The sequence below is a fragment of the Salvelinus fontinalis genome, chromosome 32, assembly GCF_029448725.1.
Source record: "Salvelinus fontinalis isolate EN_2023a chromosome 32, ASM2944872v1, whole genome shotgun sequence".
NCBI classification, from domain to species: Eukaryota; Metazoa; Chordata; class Actinopteri; order Salmoniformes; family Salmonidae; genus Salvelinus; species Salvelinus fontinalis.
In genome coordinates this window covers 36,956,211-36,971,191 of record NC_074696.1, presented here as the reverse complement: position 1 = coordinate 36,971,191, position 14,981 = coordinate 36,956,211, and the positions used below count along the sequence as shown (strand labels likewise).

The window sequence follows — 14,981 nt, the reverse complement described above, 5'->3', positions numbered from 1 at the left end:
CTGCCTGCATAATTGCAATTTTTTTTCATCTAATTTTAATAATAATACGCTGTCGCTAATAGTAGCGTTAAGAGTATGTCACTTGCAACTGGCCTGTTCAGGATGGGACAACCTCCATTTCAATAGGAACAATTTCAAGTTTGTGGCTTAATTAACACACAAGGGCTATGCATTATTCTTCCCAAAAGATGTCATGGGTCATAATTGGGTCAGCATAATAAAATACAATAAACACTTCAATCATTCTGTGTCCATACTTTTGATGCTTCATTGCGAGTTCCTGCACATTTGTGGCCTGCTGGAGGTCATTTTGCAGGGCTCTAGCAGTGCACCTCCTTGCACAAAGGCGGAGGTAGCGGTCCTGCTGCTGGGTTGTTGCCCTCCTACGCCCTCCTCCACGTCTCCTGATGTACTGGCCTGTCTCCTGGTAGCGCCTCCATGCTCTGGACACTACGCTGACAGACATAGCAAACCTTTTTGCCACAGCTCGCATTGATGTGCCATCCTGGATGAACTACACTACCTGAGCCACTTGTGTGGGTTGTTGACTCCGTCTCATGCTACCACTAGAGTGAGAGCACCGCCAGCATTCAAAAGTGACCAAAACATCAGCCAGGAAGCATAGGAACTGAGAAGTGGTCTGTGGTCACCACCTGCAGAACCACTCCTTTATTGGGGGTGTCTTGCTAGTTGCCTATAATTTCCACCTGTTGTCTATTCCATTTGCACAACAGCATGTGAAATTTATTGTCAATCAGTGTTGCTTCCTAAGTGGACAGTTTGATTTCACAGAAGTGTGATTGACTTGAAGTTACATTGTGTTGTTTAAGTGTTCCCTTTATTTTTTTGAGCAGTGTATATAAGAATATGGCCATATTTAGCCTGTGTCTATGGTTTGTGATCAATTGTTACTTCCCCCCCCCCCCCCCCAATATTTAACCTAGGTTGGATTACAGGCTAATCAAGAATTGGATTGCTTGTATTTTTCATATTCTCTTGAATCAATTATATAATTAGAAACAGGTATCCCAGTAAAGATCGTGTGAAACATTGTGAGAGAAACTTAAATTGTTTAATGAAAACTCAAGATAACAAAGTAACAAAAATTCCACCAGTCTTCACCCCCACGCTTAACAAATATCCCATCCACCACTTTAACATTAGTCCTTTACTTGGTCCCTCTGATTAAAAAGTATGACTCCAAATCAAGCCATTGCACCCATATATAGGCCAATGTTGACTACCTGAAGCATCTGATAAGACTTTTGATGTAAGGAATACAATCGATGGAAACATACTTATCACAAATACCTAGGTAAAGCAGCTTACTATACAATATTGGCAATACAGTTTCAGATCCACAAGAAAGAAGTCAAGGTCCTGTGGATAGGGACATGGAATCAGGCCAGAGATGCGGTCTTGTACATACAGAAGGGTCCAGGGTAAGGGAGTTATTGCTAAACACATAACAGCTACAGCATTGATTGCCTTAATGACACAAGGCTTTCTGTATTCGTCAAGAGCGGAGGGAGAGCAGACGCACTCAGTGCAGGTTTGAGTACAGTACGCAAGAGAATGTGTGTGAATACCCAAAAATAATACATGTTACAATTCAACAAAAAACTTGCTGCAGCAGTGGCTTATAAACACTAAACAAAAGTGGAAGAGCATTCATTATTCAGTTGTTCAAAAGAAGGGCAAACATCACTTGGTCAAGACATTACAATGAAGTAGGGTTGAAGAAATTAGGTTTTGAAGGACTGCGTCTACTTCCCCCGAATCCTGTCACTGGATAATCGGGTTAAATTTCCACATGGATAGCCCACCCTAAATACATATTACTGTACTTCCACATTATGCAGGTATGAAAACCTTTAAACAAGTATATCTCCCTAGCTAAATTGGTCAGTAACTGCTGTGTAAATGTAGACATCTAAAACAGCTTAATCATTCCCAATAAGTCCCATTCAGGAAACTGATGACATTTCAGGACACTCTTGTCCTCATCGATGTCAAATATCCAAGATGGCTGCTATTTGGGGACCTGGTTAATGGACTATACGTTACAATGTAGTGCTCTTAATTTAATTGGAATGTTCCAGTTATATACTAATATACTCTGATCCTAAAAAATCTTGGAAAATGCCCTAACCACTTAACTGCCTAGTTCTATTGTGTTCAATCTGTGATCTCTGCCAGTACAATTAAAGGTAAAATAAACATTACAAATATTTGTGTGTGGAGGCCATTCTTGATTTTAGTTAACTAAATGGACAAATTCAATAGTTAAACGGCAACTTAAAAGTACATTGTTTTCGGTTGCCGTTTTGTGACCAAAAAGGGAATGAACTGTGCAATTATAACGGACTACAACTCCCAAGTGATCTGCCTTGCTTTTCTAAGTCTCGGTTTGATGACCTATCGGACTTCGACATGGTGACAGTCCTGCTGATGAGGACTTTGTACAGTTCAGAACTTCTTAGTCATAATTCTCCAGCTGGTTGGTGTTGAAATGCAACTCCCTATTCAGGTCCTCTTTGGAACAAATAGTCCAATCCTGTGAAAGCTCTTTGTCGGTTTCTTCTCACCTCTCTCTCGCTCTCCTTTAAACTTCATCAGTCTTTCCTTCCAATCACAACAATGATATAAATCCATCTCTCTGGTTCAGTCTCTCCTCCTCCCCTCTCCAAATACCTCCATCTCCTTAAGCGCTACCACCCTCTCTTATTGATGACTCAATCTCTCACTCGTACTCTGCGATTAGCACCATCATGTAAATTCCAACCAGCATCGCCAGGATCTCCATCACCGATTGGCCCAGACTAGAGCGACCAACCAGCAGCTCGGGCAGGACCGTCACCGTGGCGATGTACACAAAGCCACCTGCGGTGAATGGCAAGATCCAGGCTGTGGCGGCCGCGCCCACCCCCTCAGCCAATAGGGAGCAGGCTGTGCCGGCAAGAGCCCCCAAGGCTGTCAGCAGCTGTAGACACATGGCCTGATGGGAAAGAGGAAGTTGTCAATGGACATCTCTACCTACAGAGACTTTCTGATGCAGTTGGTTCAAACAGAAAAGACACACAAATCTTACAGCTGCCACCATGTGTGAATAGGCTTTGGTTTGTAGTCATGACAGACAACTGAGCATGTTTCAGTACATAGTCAAGCACATTTCCGTTTCCTGTGTGACATCAGTATGTGTAACATCAATTGTTATGAAAAGCTGAAGCTTGTGCATTACCTTCTTCTTGGTGCAGCCAGACTGGACCAGGATGGCAAAGTCGCCAATCTCGTGGGGCACCTCGTGCAGCAGGATGGTGAGAGTGGTGACTGTGCCTACTGCTGGGCCCACCAGGAACGATGCCCCGATGGCCAGCCCGTCAGTGAAGTTGTGTGTGAAGTCAGCAGCCAGGTTGAGGTAGCCCGATACCTTGATGTCTATATTGAGAGGGACGTCAAACATTCAGCACAGAACCTTTGTGAAACTAGAGCACATGGTTAAATTGTGCTTAGGAGCATTTGTTTACTCCCTCCATGGTTAAAGTACAAATAAATAGATGTCAATTGTTGTAAAAATGTGAGAGTGTACTACATTTACTATCATATTAAAATATTGAATTACTTTGACATATTTAATTGTTATATTACGCTAATTTCCCTATGGTGGACAAAACATGTTACTACCTTATTAAACAAGCTTGCATTTTCACCACATACAATAGTGGAATTATATGCTTCCTTTTTTCTTCAGATTGATCATGTTAACAGTCATCACAAATGTATTAAACGGATTGCTTTAAACGGATTTGGTACCGTTGATTTTGTGATACGCGCCTGTCAGTCACAGGATTTAGAACAGCGTTCTAATGGCCCAGAACATTTTTTGGCTCTCTGTAGAAAAGTTGATGGCCGCACACCAACACACTGATGTGAGACCCAAACGATCATCTAAATAACAGCCAACCCTTGTCAGTGTTGATATCCTACGCCGGGGGGGGGGGGGGGGGTCGCGATTCGTTGAAGTTAAATAACAAAGCAACTCATTTGTTTCTGCCCCGTTTCGGCAGCTTCCCAGAATCTCCATCCGATATTCTAGAATTTAGATGATTTTGAACCGTGTTAGATTAAACAGCGCATACACCCCGATTGTAGATTCCAACTTGATATCGATGGAGGTGATTAGCAAAACAAATTGGCGTTACACTTACCACGTTGGCAACCGACTTGAATCAAAATGCAACATTTCTAAATGTAGCTAAGCGTCTTCTACAAGTTGTCCTCTGACCCAGGGGTTCCCAGTTGTGGTAGTTTCAACAGCACATACAACTTACTTTCCCCCTTAATCATTATGAGTGATCTATCAATTTGGTGTGTGTGCAGTTTATAAGGTGTCCTTTAAAAAAACAATACAAGTAATCTGATTACTATTCTTGCACGTGTGTGTAGATAGTACATTTTATGTTTACAATACATCAGGAACTGTTTCTACATATTGGTTATTGATTGGGACACATTAAAACTGTTGTCATTGGGCTATCATTCTCATGATTTGCCACCGGAAACATACGTTTCAGGAATGTAAATGTAACTTTCAATACTCATTTCAAATGGTATTGTACTTAATCTGGTAAAAACTCATGAATGAGTCCAAAAACATGCTGTGTTTGATTTTTTTTCGATGTAACAGAAATCACCAAAATGTGTTTGCCCTGCTTAATATTGAGAAGGGAGAATGGACAATAATCACAACAGTTACACGCAATAACAGAGAAACAGGATTGATTGGAGGCTGGTAAATGAAATAAAGTCAAAGTGAATATTCTCTTTGAGCAAAATTGGTTTTGAGATTTAAAAACAAAAAGCAATTTCACTAAGGAATTAAGTGGCAATTAGTCAACTCTTCTTACCTGTAGTTTTCTCCTCCACTCCTTTTGGAGTCTTCTCATCTTTGCTTTCTTTTCCATCTTTCTCACCCTCCTTATTTTTTCCCTCCCCGTCACTCTCCTTTGCCTTAGGAGCAGCTGAAAATAGAAGAAGAAAAGACATGTGCATAACTCTTGTGTACTGACCATCCCCCTTTATTTAACTAGGCAAGTCAGTTACGAACAAATTCTTATTTACCAAGACGGCTTAGAAGAGCAGCATCATATCCCCTAACCATACAGTAGCTCTCGGCAAGAGAAATCTCAATGAATCAATGTTCAGATTTCAAAATGGACCCAGAGGTCATGTTACAAAACCAACTAGCTGCTAGCCTAAAGATGTGGCTACATTCGCTAGATCTAGGGGTCCTAGGTCTAGGGGTCCTAGGTCTAGCTAAATGATCTGTAACCTGATTTAACCTGTGAATTTATCTGATAGGACAGAGTATGTGGACCGTGTGGTATGCATGTGCCCAAGAGAGACACTTTACCAGGTTCCAGGGCCTGCTCAATCCTGACACACGAGTCGGCTAGCCCAAGCAGATTATCATTTGTTCATGGTGACAAAATAAATATTTAGAAAAACAAAAGTACAAAAAGGCCTACACCAAAACTAAAGATAACATCTCACACTGATTACAGATCCTTCCTAATTACTCACACCTGCGTGCTTAACAAGGCTTCACGGCAGAGCTGCTGACCTCTGGGGATGGAGTGTGGGAAGTGGTAGTGTAGTGCAACTATGCTCCTAAGCCCTAAACTAAGAGCATTGGGTCAGTAACCAAAAGGTCGCTGGTTCTAATCATTGAGCAGACAAGATGAAAAATCTGTCAACATGCCCTTGAGCAAGGCACTTAAACCTAATTGGTTCTGTAAGTCAATCTGGATAAGAGCATCTGTTAAATGACTGAAATGTTAAACTACCTAACCTATTCCATAACAGACATGCAATGCATCCAGTTCATTTGGAAAATATTCCCACATTTTGTTACATTACAGCCTTATTCTAAAATGGATAACATTTCTTCCTCATCAATCTACACACAATACACCATAATGACAAAGTGAACACAGGTTAAGACATTTTCACAAATGTATTTATTTTAATTTTAAATACCTTATTTACATAAGTATTCAGACCCTTTACTATGAGACTAAATTGAGCTCAGGTGCATCCTGTTTCCATTGATCATCCTTGACATGTTTCTACAACTTGATTGGAGATCTGGGGAAGGGTACCAAAAAAAATATATGTGCAGCATCGAAGGTCCCCAAAAACACTGTGGCCTCCATCGTTGGAAGAAGTCTAGAACCACCAAGACTCTTCCTAGAGCTGGCCGCCCGGCCAAACTGAGCAATCGGGGGAGAAGGGCCTAGGTCAGGGAGGTGACCAAGAACCCGATGGTCAATGACAGAGCTCCAGAGTTCCTCTGGAGGTGGGAGAACCTTCCAGAAAGACAACCATCTCTGCAGCACTCCATTTACATTTACATTTAAGTCATTTAGCAGACGCTCTTATCCAGAGCGACTTACAAATTGGTGCATTCACCTTATGACATCCAGTGGAACAGCCACTTTACAATAGTAAACCAATCAGGCCTTTAATTGTATAGTAGCCAGACGGAAGCCACTACTCAGTAAAAGGCACATGACAGCCCGCTTGGAGTATACCAAAAGGCACCTAAAGGACTCTGACCATAAGAAACACTCTGGTCTGATGAAATCAAGATCTAACTTTTTGGCCTGAATGCCAAGAGTCACATCTGGAGAAAACCTGGCACCATCCCTACGGGAAACTCCACAAATACACGTGTGCCAAGCTTGTAGCGTCATACCCAAGAAGACTTGCTGTAATCACTTCCAAAGTTGCTTCAACAAAGTACTAAGTAAATGGTCTGAATATTTATGTAAATGTCATATTTCCGTTTTTTATTTTTTTTTATATCATTATGGGGTATTGATTCGTCATTATGGGGTATTGTGTCTAATTTGAATGTGTAAAAAAACAATTGAATCCATTTTAGAATAAGGCTGTAACGTAACAAAATGTAGAAAAAGTCAAGGGGTATGAATACTTCCGAATGCACTAACAGGAAGAAAAAAATGCATTGAACACAGAGGGATCATTTCAAGGCATGCGAGTTATAGTAAAAAAAGCTCATGTTGAATTGATATAGCAGAAGCACACGCATCAATTCAAATTGGCCTTTTGTTTTCCCCCGTGCTACAAACTCCAATTAAAATTGATTACCTACCGTGAGAGTGTGCATGTCCATGTCCTTCCTTCAGGAGGCGAACAAATTTTTCCACCACCAGGAAGGCTACAATTCCTCCGAGGACCCACAGCCCTACTGACATCATGTGACCATGGGCGGCACCTACAGGTATGACAAAGAGCACCGTCAGGGACATGCTGTTTGCCAAAATAGGTGCAGCCCCCCCCCCCCCCCCCCCCCAAAAAAATAAAGAGTAGAAGAGATTTCTTAAAGCATGGAAAATACTAGTATGTGACCATTGGTGATTGACATACTGCACAATCCAAGATGGTAGCAAGTCAGTCTGTCCGTTTGTATGTGTGGTCCTTGAGATCAGAGATAAGTTGTTTTAATTAGCCTGAACCTGTTTAGAGAAGCAAACACTTTTGATGTGAAGGTGGATACTGTATATAACTCATTTTTTTAGATCTCACTCTCTATTTCACAAAATGTACTTGTACAAAGATTTCGGATTGAGAAGGCCTTTTTTTCCTGCCTCGGGCCGCTCGTAAACTATAGCCTACACCTTTCTGGAGTTGGAGCTCACCAAGTAAGGAGTCTGTCTGCGCGCAAGGCCTGCTACACAAGCGCAGGCGCACACTGAAGGCTTGGAGCGGAGAAGCGGTTACTGGATTGGAAAACCTGATGCACTGTGGGGGGAAAAAAATCTACGTTGTTTTACACAACGTCTACTGGTCGTTGCACACCCGTCCTGAAATACCTCTAAAAACTGGCATTATCTGTTACTGTGCCTGCTCGTTACTCAATGCCATCCTGGATTAAATAGGCTGAATGATCAATGGGTGAGTGAATCATCTTCACCTTATGCCCTACAACTTGCAAACACTCCGACGAGACCATCATGTCAATACCACCAGGCACTTGGTCTCTCTCTGCAATTGCATTTCTACCACTCTCAAACACAACTGGACCTACACTTGATGGCATACCTCCAACATCTAAAACTATCGAAAGACTCGGCCTATTGACAATGGTGCTGGTTTCGCCAAGTCCTCGCGCATTGGGCAACAGATACATTGTTATGCTTTTTATTGTTGATCTCTGGTAATGTCGCTGAATCCCGCTCAATTAATTCATGCGCTTACAAGACCGAATCCCAGAACACCTAACAAATCAACGCTGATGGACATTATTCTAACGTATACCCCTCACAAAGACACATGGACTGGGATATTCTGTAATGATGTCAGTGAAAACTGTGCTATTGCTTGTGTTAGAAATACAAAAATGACCCAAGCCAAACCCCGTTATATTTAAGACATTTTAGACAGTTTGATGAGCAAGGGTTCTTACATGATCTGTATCAAAATATTGACAGTGTAAGTCTGATTCCCGATGTTGACACTGCCTGGGACTATTTTTGTATGAAATTTGTGTCCATTTGTGATAAGCAGGCTCCTGTGAAGACATTTAGAATCACTGGAAGGGACAATCCCTGGTTTTCAGATAACTTAAGAATGAATTAGAATGATGTCTCTTGGGCTCAAGCCAGACATGCACATGCTCCTGTTGACTGGGCCTCCTTCAGAGCGCTAAGAAACAAATGCACAGGATTGATCAGGAAGTTCAAATCAGATGACTATTTAAATGCAGTCACAGACAACCTAAACAACCCTACCAAGTTCTGGAAGCTAATCAAATCAGTGTCAGGTTCTAATGTATCCTCTGGCCTTCCTGACCATTTAATTATGGATTCTAATGAAGTGAAGGATAAAGCCGATATTGTAGGGTTTTTTAACAAGCACTTCATATCTGCTGCTTCAGTTTGATAATGGTGGGGCCCAGGCCTCTAACGTAAGCTGTTACAGTAAACTATGATATAGGCCCTCATGTCAACCATTTTAACTTTGAGCCTGTTTCTTATGCTGAGGTCTATAAAGCACTAAAGGCAATAGACACTAAAAAGTCTTCAGGTCCAGACAACCTGGACCCCTACCTCTTAAAGATAGAAGCTGGTGTCAGCTTATGTCCTCCCGCTGCTAAAGAGTGGAGATCCCTCAGATGCTCATAACTATCGTCCTATATCCAAAGTCTATGAATCCCTAGTGAACTCAGTTAAAAAAACATCTTAGTTGATAAAAACATACTGAACTGGGTTCAGTCTTTAGATCGGGGCACAGCACCACAACTACAGCCATGGCAGTGGCAAATGACATCATTAATGCACTTGATAAAAGGCAACATTGTGCTGCTCTGTTTGTGGATTTATCAAAGGCATTTGATTCAGTTGACAATGAATTGTTGCTAGCTAGACTCAGTAACATTGGTCTCGGGGAAGGGGCAGTAAATTGGTTTAGAAACGAACTTTGACTGAACACAATGTGTATATACTGACAATCACAAGTCTGGATTTCTTGCAATTAATAGAGGTGTGCTCCAGGGTTCCATTTTAGCTCCTGTGTTGTTCTCCCTTTTAATGAATGATTTGGGAAATGGGATGCAACCAGCAGTTACATCTATATGCAGATGATAAAGTCATATATTCATGTGCTCCTCTGGTTCAGGCTGTTGAAGAGCTCTAGACTGCTTTTCGGTCACTGCAGGCCTCCCGCTATGGTTTCAAACTGGTCTTGAATGTACAAAAAAAACTAAATTCATGACCTTTACCAGAGCTCGAACTCTGCCAGAGAAGGTTAGCATCGTCACACCTGGTGGCTTATCCATTGAAAACGTGTCATCCTACAAATACCTAGGTGTATGGTTAGATGACAAGTTGTCCTTTAAAGTTCATATGGATAATCTTGTGAGGAAGCTTAAATTGAAAATTGGTTTTTATTTTCGTAATAAGGCTTGCTTCCCGCTTATGCCTAGAAAGAAGCTTGTTCAGGCCACTATTCTCTCTGTAATTGATTATGGTGACTAGTCTTACAAAGACTGGACTCCATTTATCATGCATCCTTACGCTTTATTACAAAGCCAAGTCACTCACCCACTATTGCACCTTGTACCAAATGGTAGGTTGGACCACACTTTATATGCGCAGAAAGCTACATTTGTATGTTTTCATCTACAAAGCCCTTTTGGGTAAACTCCCTCTTTACCTCTGTAGTCTGGTCTCCTACACCACCAGCAGTTACCATACCCGGTCTGATAGGTCCCCAGGACATTCACAGTATTAGACAAGACTGCATTCTCTTCTTGTGCACCAGAGGCATGGAAAATTCTACAATCTATGTTTCATCTAGATATATGTTAGCGCCACTGAATGAATTTAAAATATTGATGGGAGACTGCTACGGAGGAGTGTAAATGCTTTTTTTAGGCTGGATCATGTATGTATTAATTCTGTAATGTATTGATTGTTGCTGCCTTCTTGGCCAGGTCCCCCGTGAAAAAGAGGGCTTTTCCTGGTTAAATAAAAGGTTAAATAAAAAAATATATGTAATGGATCAGCTGGATAATATGATGGTGTTCGTAAATGTAGATATACCATGTGAGTGGCCATGATCCTGTGATTCTTCACTGTCATGTGAGTGGCCGTGTCCCTCGTCTCCATGGTGAGAGTGAGGCACTGTGTAAACAAGCAAGAGATAATAAGAAAGAAATACAATGGATAGACTGGCATGACAACATCCTTTTAACTACAAACCAATAAATATGTATGGAAAAGGTGTGGAATGTCCTCCCTTCACTTCGAGTAGTTGTGTGATACTGACACTAACCCAGGGCGTGAGGGATGAGGTGTAGGAAGGCATCTCCCAGCAGACCACCAGAGGCAAAGCTCAGCAGCACCTTCAGGAGGTTCTTGTGCTGGTCTGTATTGGACTGGACTGGGATCAGGAAGAGGATGAAGAAGGGAGCAGCACTGATCAGCAGGGTGGCACCGATGGCCTAATGGTAAGAATAGGAGAGAAGAACAGACAGAGGTCATAAGAGGTCAATTTAAAAGTGTGTGAGCAGGCGTGCTTGTGGGTAGTAAAATAATCTCACACTTGATAAGGATGGCTGTTTTGAGTTCCAAGGGTATCAAACCAATGTAATCGACTTCATCAAATAAGGAAAGGCTATTCCCTGTCTACAAAAGTACTTACATTCCAACCCATTCAATAATTGAATGCCAAATAAATACATTCCAATTCAGGTCCAATTCAATTGACAGTACCTAAATAGTTGACCTGTTGAGTCGTGCTGACCAGGACATTTAAATAATGGTAAAATAGTGTCTAACAAACCTAATTCTTTTGAACATGGCAAATAAAAATATTAACTTTATAACAGAGATGCATTTCGACTGCAGTGAAAATCGACAGAAAGTTATTGACAGTACACTGCAGTGAGGTTGTCTGGGCCAGTTGTCAAAACCAAATGAGTCAATAGAACTCTAGACAAAACTTAGCAACAGACTCACTGGCAAAGGGAAATGTTTTTGGAGAAAAGTAATAGGCAGCCTGCGTTTGCACTGGGACTCAGTAGGAAAGTCAAGAGGTTGTTTGAATGAACAGGAGGGATACCGACTGACAAAGATGTGACATTTTGCATATGATTTGATATAAGGTAGGCCTTGACCACTAATGGACATCTAAATGTAGCACGGGACCTGGACAAAAATCATGTTTCAAATATCCACAATAACACATTCATGTCCCTTCATGAATGGCTCCAAGGTCTCCACTGACAATACCTGCATCCAGAGCTCCACTATGTCCCTCTTCTTTCCCTCTGCCTCCCTTATCACCCTCTCTCCTCCGTGGGTGTGCCCGTGTCCACTCTCCTCGTGCTTATGTCCATGGTCATGTGCGTGACCGTGGTGCGACTCCTCAGCTGGGGGAAGGTTGGCCTCAGCACTCCACTTGCTCGCCCCTTGGTGCAGTTTCTGACTGCCATGGGAGTGACCATCGGAACCGCCACCCCCGTGCAAGTGTGCATGCCCATGGTGGTCGTGTGCATGCCCATGGTGGTCGTGTGCATGCCCATGGTGGTCGTGTGCATGCCCATGGTGGTCGTGTGCATGCCCATGGTGGTCGTGTGCATGCCCATGGTGGTCGTGTGCATGCCCATGGTGGTCGTGTGCATGCCCATGGTGGTCGTGTGCATGCCCATGGTGGTCGTGTGCATGCCCATGGTGGTCGTGTGCATGCCCATGGTCATGAGAGTGGCTATGAGCAACAGTTAGCTGGGCGGCTAGCAACAGCACTGCTCCTGAGAACAGTGTTAACGCTAGCAGACGTCCATGGGCCATCATCTCACCTAGAACAGACACACAAAGGGAACATCTATGGTTAGTTGCCTGCCTTAGTACAGCAACACTAACTGCATATATCAACAGCTTAATTTCATCATGATTGTGGGTAGTTACATTGGATGGGTTACGCTAGTTAGTTATCATATAACACATTATCAAACATTCCATTGACATCCCATCTGCTAACGTTACACCTAACAGCATTCCCATGATGGCCTTCTGCTAAGGCAATAGGCCTAACGTTACACTTTTCCATTAACTCCTCGTATAAAACTGACTCAGGAAGAGGGAAAGGGTCCGAAATGGGCAAGTCGCCTTGCTGAGTAGCTAAAGTAGCTAGATGCCCTTAAAGTGATGGATTGAAAGAGATGCGATTGTTGTTGTACCTAGCAAGTTATCTAACGTTAGCCACTAACTGTCTGGCTAGCAGCTAGCCACATCGACAAAGATGCATGTGAATGCGATTAAAGGAATGCAGATGTCGCAGTTTATCTTGCATGCAACGTGTTGTCGGGATAATTAGCCAAGTTAAGTACAATAGCAAACAACGGTTGGCTAACGTTTGCGGTGATGACAACAATGTTGCAGTATAAGCGAATTGCCACACACTCACGTGTCTGCTGTAATTATGCAGCGATGATAGTTAATCAAACAAATTCTTCCAAACAGAGCAAAGTGTCTCAAAGGTGTCTATTCATTCTCAGACGTGGCATTTAGTCAAATCATTAGAAACCTCGCGTGATTTCATTCGCTGTTGTAAATAAAGAGTACCTGCCATAATATCGCGAGATTTATGTTTTTGTCATCTCTCATCCGGACTCAAAGATGGTGGATAGATGAAGGCGTCCAACTCAGGCCGTTTACCATTGGTGCACATTGACTGACCCGTATATTGGACGGAGAAAATAAATTAACGTACTCCATGCTTCTGTTATTTGATGAAGAGTCTCTCCCTTTTCATATAAAGTTAGGATTCATGAGATTTTTTATTTATATGAATTTTTATTTCACCTTTATTTAACCAGGAAGCTAGTTGAGAACAAGTTCTCATTTGCAACTGCGACCTGACCAAGATAAAGCAAAGCAGTTCGACACATACAACAACACAGAGTTACACATGGAATAAACAAACATACAATCAATAATACAGTAGAAAAATCTATATATAGCATGTGCAAATGAGGTAGGATAAGAGAGGTAAGGCAATAAATAGGCCGTGGTGGCGAAGTAATTACAATATAGCAATTAAACACTGGAATGGTAAAATGTGCAGGAGATGAATGTGCAAGTAGAGATACTGGGATGCAAAGGAGCAAGATAAATAAATAAATACAGTATGGGGATGAGGTAGATTGGAAGGGCTATTTACCGATTAGCTTTGTACAGATGCAGTGATCTGTGAGCTGCTCTGACAGCTGGTGCTTAAAGCTAGTGAGGGAGGTAAGAGTCTCCAGCTTTAGTGATTTTTGCAGTTCGTTCCAGTCATTGGCAGCAGAGAACTGGAAGGAGAGGCGGCCGAAGGAAGAATTGGCTTTGGGGGTGACCAGTGAGATATACCTACTGAAGCGTGGTCTACGGGTAGGTGCTGCTATGGCCAATGAGCTGAGATAAGGCAGGGCATTACCTAGCAGTCACTTGTAGATGACCTGGAGCCAGTGGGTTTGGCGACGAGTATGAAGCGAGGGCCAGCCAATGAGAGCGTACAGGTCGCAGTGGTGGGTAGTGTATGGGGCTTTGGTGACAAAACGGATGACACTGTGGTAGACTGCATCCAATTTGTTGAGTAGAGTGTTGGAGGCTATTTTGTAAATGACATCGCCGAAGTCCAGGATCGGTCGGATTGTCAGTTTTACAAGGGTATGTTTGGCAGCATGAGTGAAGGATGCTTTGTTGCGGAATAGGAAGCTGATTCTAGACTTAATTTTGGATTGGAGATGTTTAATGTGAGTCTGGAAGGAGAGTTTACACTCTAACCAGACACCTAGGTATTTGTAGTTGTCCACATATTCTAAGTCAGAACCGTCCAGAGTAGTGATGCAGGACGGGCGGCAGGTGTGGGCAGCGATCGGTTGAAGAGCATGCATTTAGTTTTACTTGCATTTAAGAGCAGTTGGAGGCCAGGGAAGGAGAGTTATATGGCATTGAAGCTCATCTGGAGGTTAGTTAACACAGTGTCCAAAGAAGGGCCAGAGGTATACAGAATGGTGTCGTCTGCGTAGAGGTGGATCAAAGAATCACCAGCAGCAAGAGGGACATCATTGATGTATACAGAGAAGAGAGTCGGCCCGAGAATTGAACCCCGTGGCACCCCCATAGAGACTGCCAGAGGTCCGGACAACAGGCCCTCCGATTTGACATACTGAACTCTATCAGAGAAGTAGTTGGTGAACCAGGCGAGGCAATCATTTGAGAAACCAAGGCTGTTGAGTCTGCCAATAAGAATGTTGTGATTGACAGAGTCGAAAGCCTTAGCCAGGTCGATGAATACGGCTGCACAGTAATGTCTCTTATCGATGGCGGTTATGATATCGTTTAGGACCTTGAGCGTGGCTGAGGTGCACCTCGCTATGCAATCTGAAACCAGATTGCATAGCGGAGAAG

At 42.6% G+C, this 14,981-nt stretch overlaps 1 protein-coding gene across 1 annotated transcript; it reads right to left on the bottom strand.

The window, feature by feature from the left end:
• Positions 1-1,050: 1,050 nt before the first annotated feature.
• On the bottom strand, positions 1,051-13,125 carry LOC129831227 (zinc transporter Slc39a7-like). Its single transcript, XM_055894401.1, has 8 exons — positions 12,994-13,125; positions 11,820-12,385; positions 10,861-11,029; positions 10,629-10,709; positions 7,178-7,300; positions 4,908-5,021; positions 3,242-3,438; positions 1,051-2,998 (listed from the first exon to the last, which is right to left on the bottom strand). Exons 2-8 carry the CDS (start codon positions 12,378-12,380, stop codon positions 2,744-2,746), a joined length of 1,500 nt encoding a protein of 499 aa, XP_055750376.1. The 5' UTR covers positions 12,381-12,385; positions 12,994-13,125; the 3' UTR covers positions 1,051-2,743.
• Between the last annotated feature and the right edge of the window lie 1,856 nt (positions 13,126-14,981).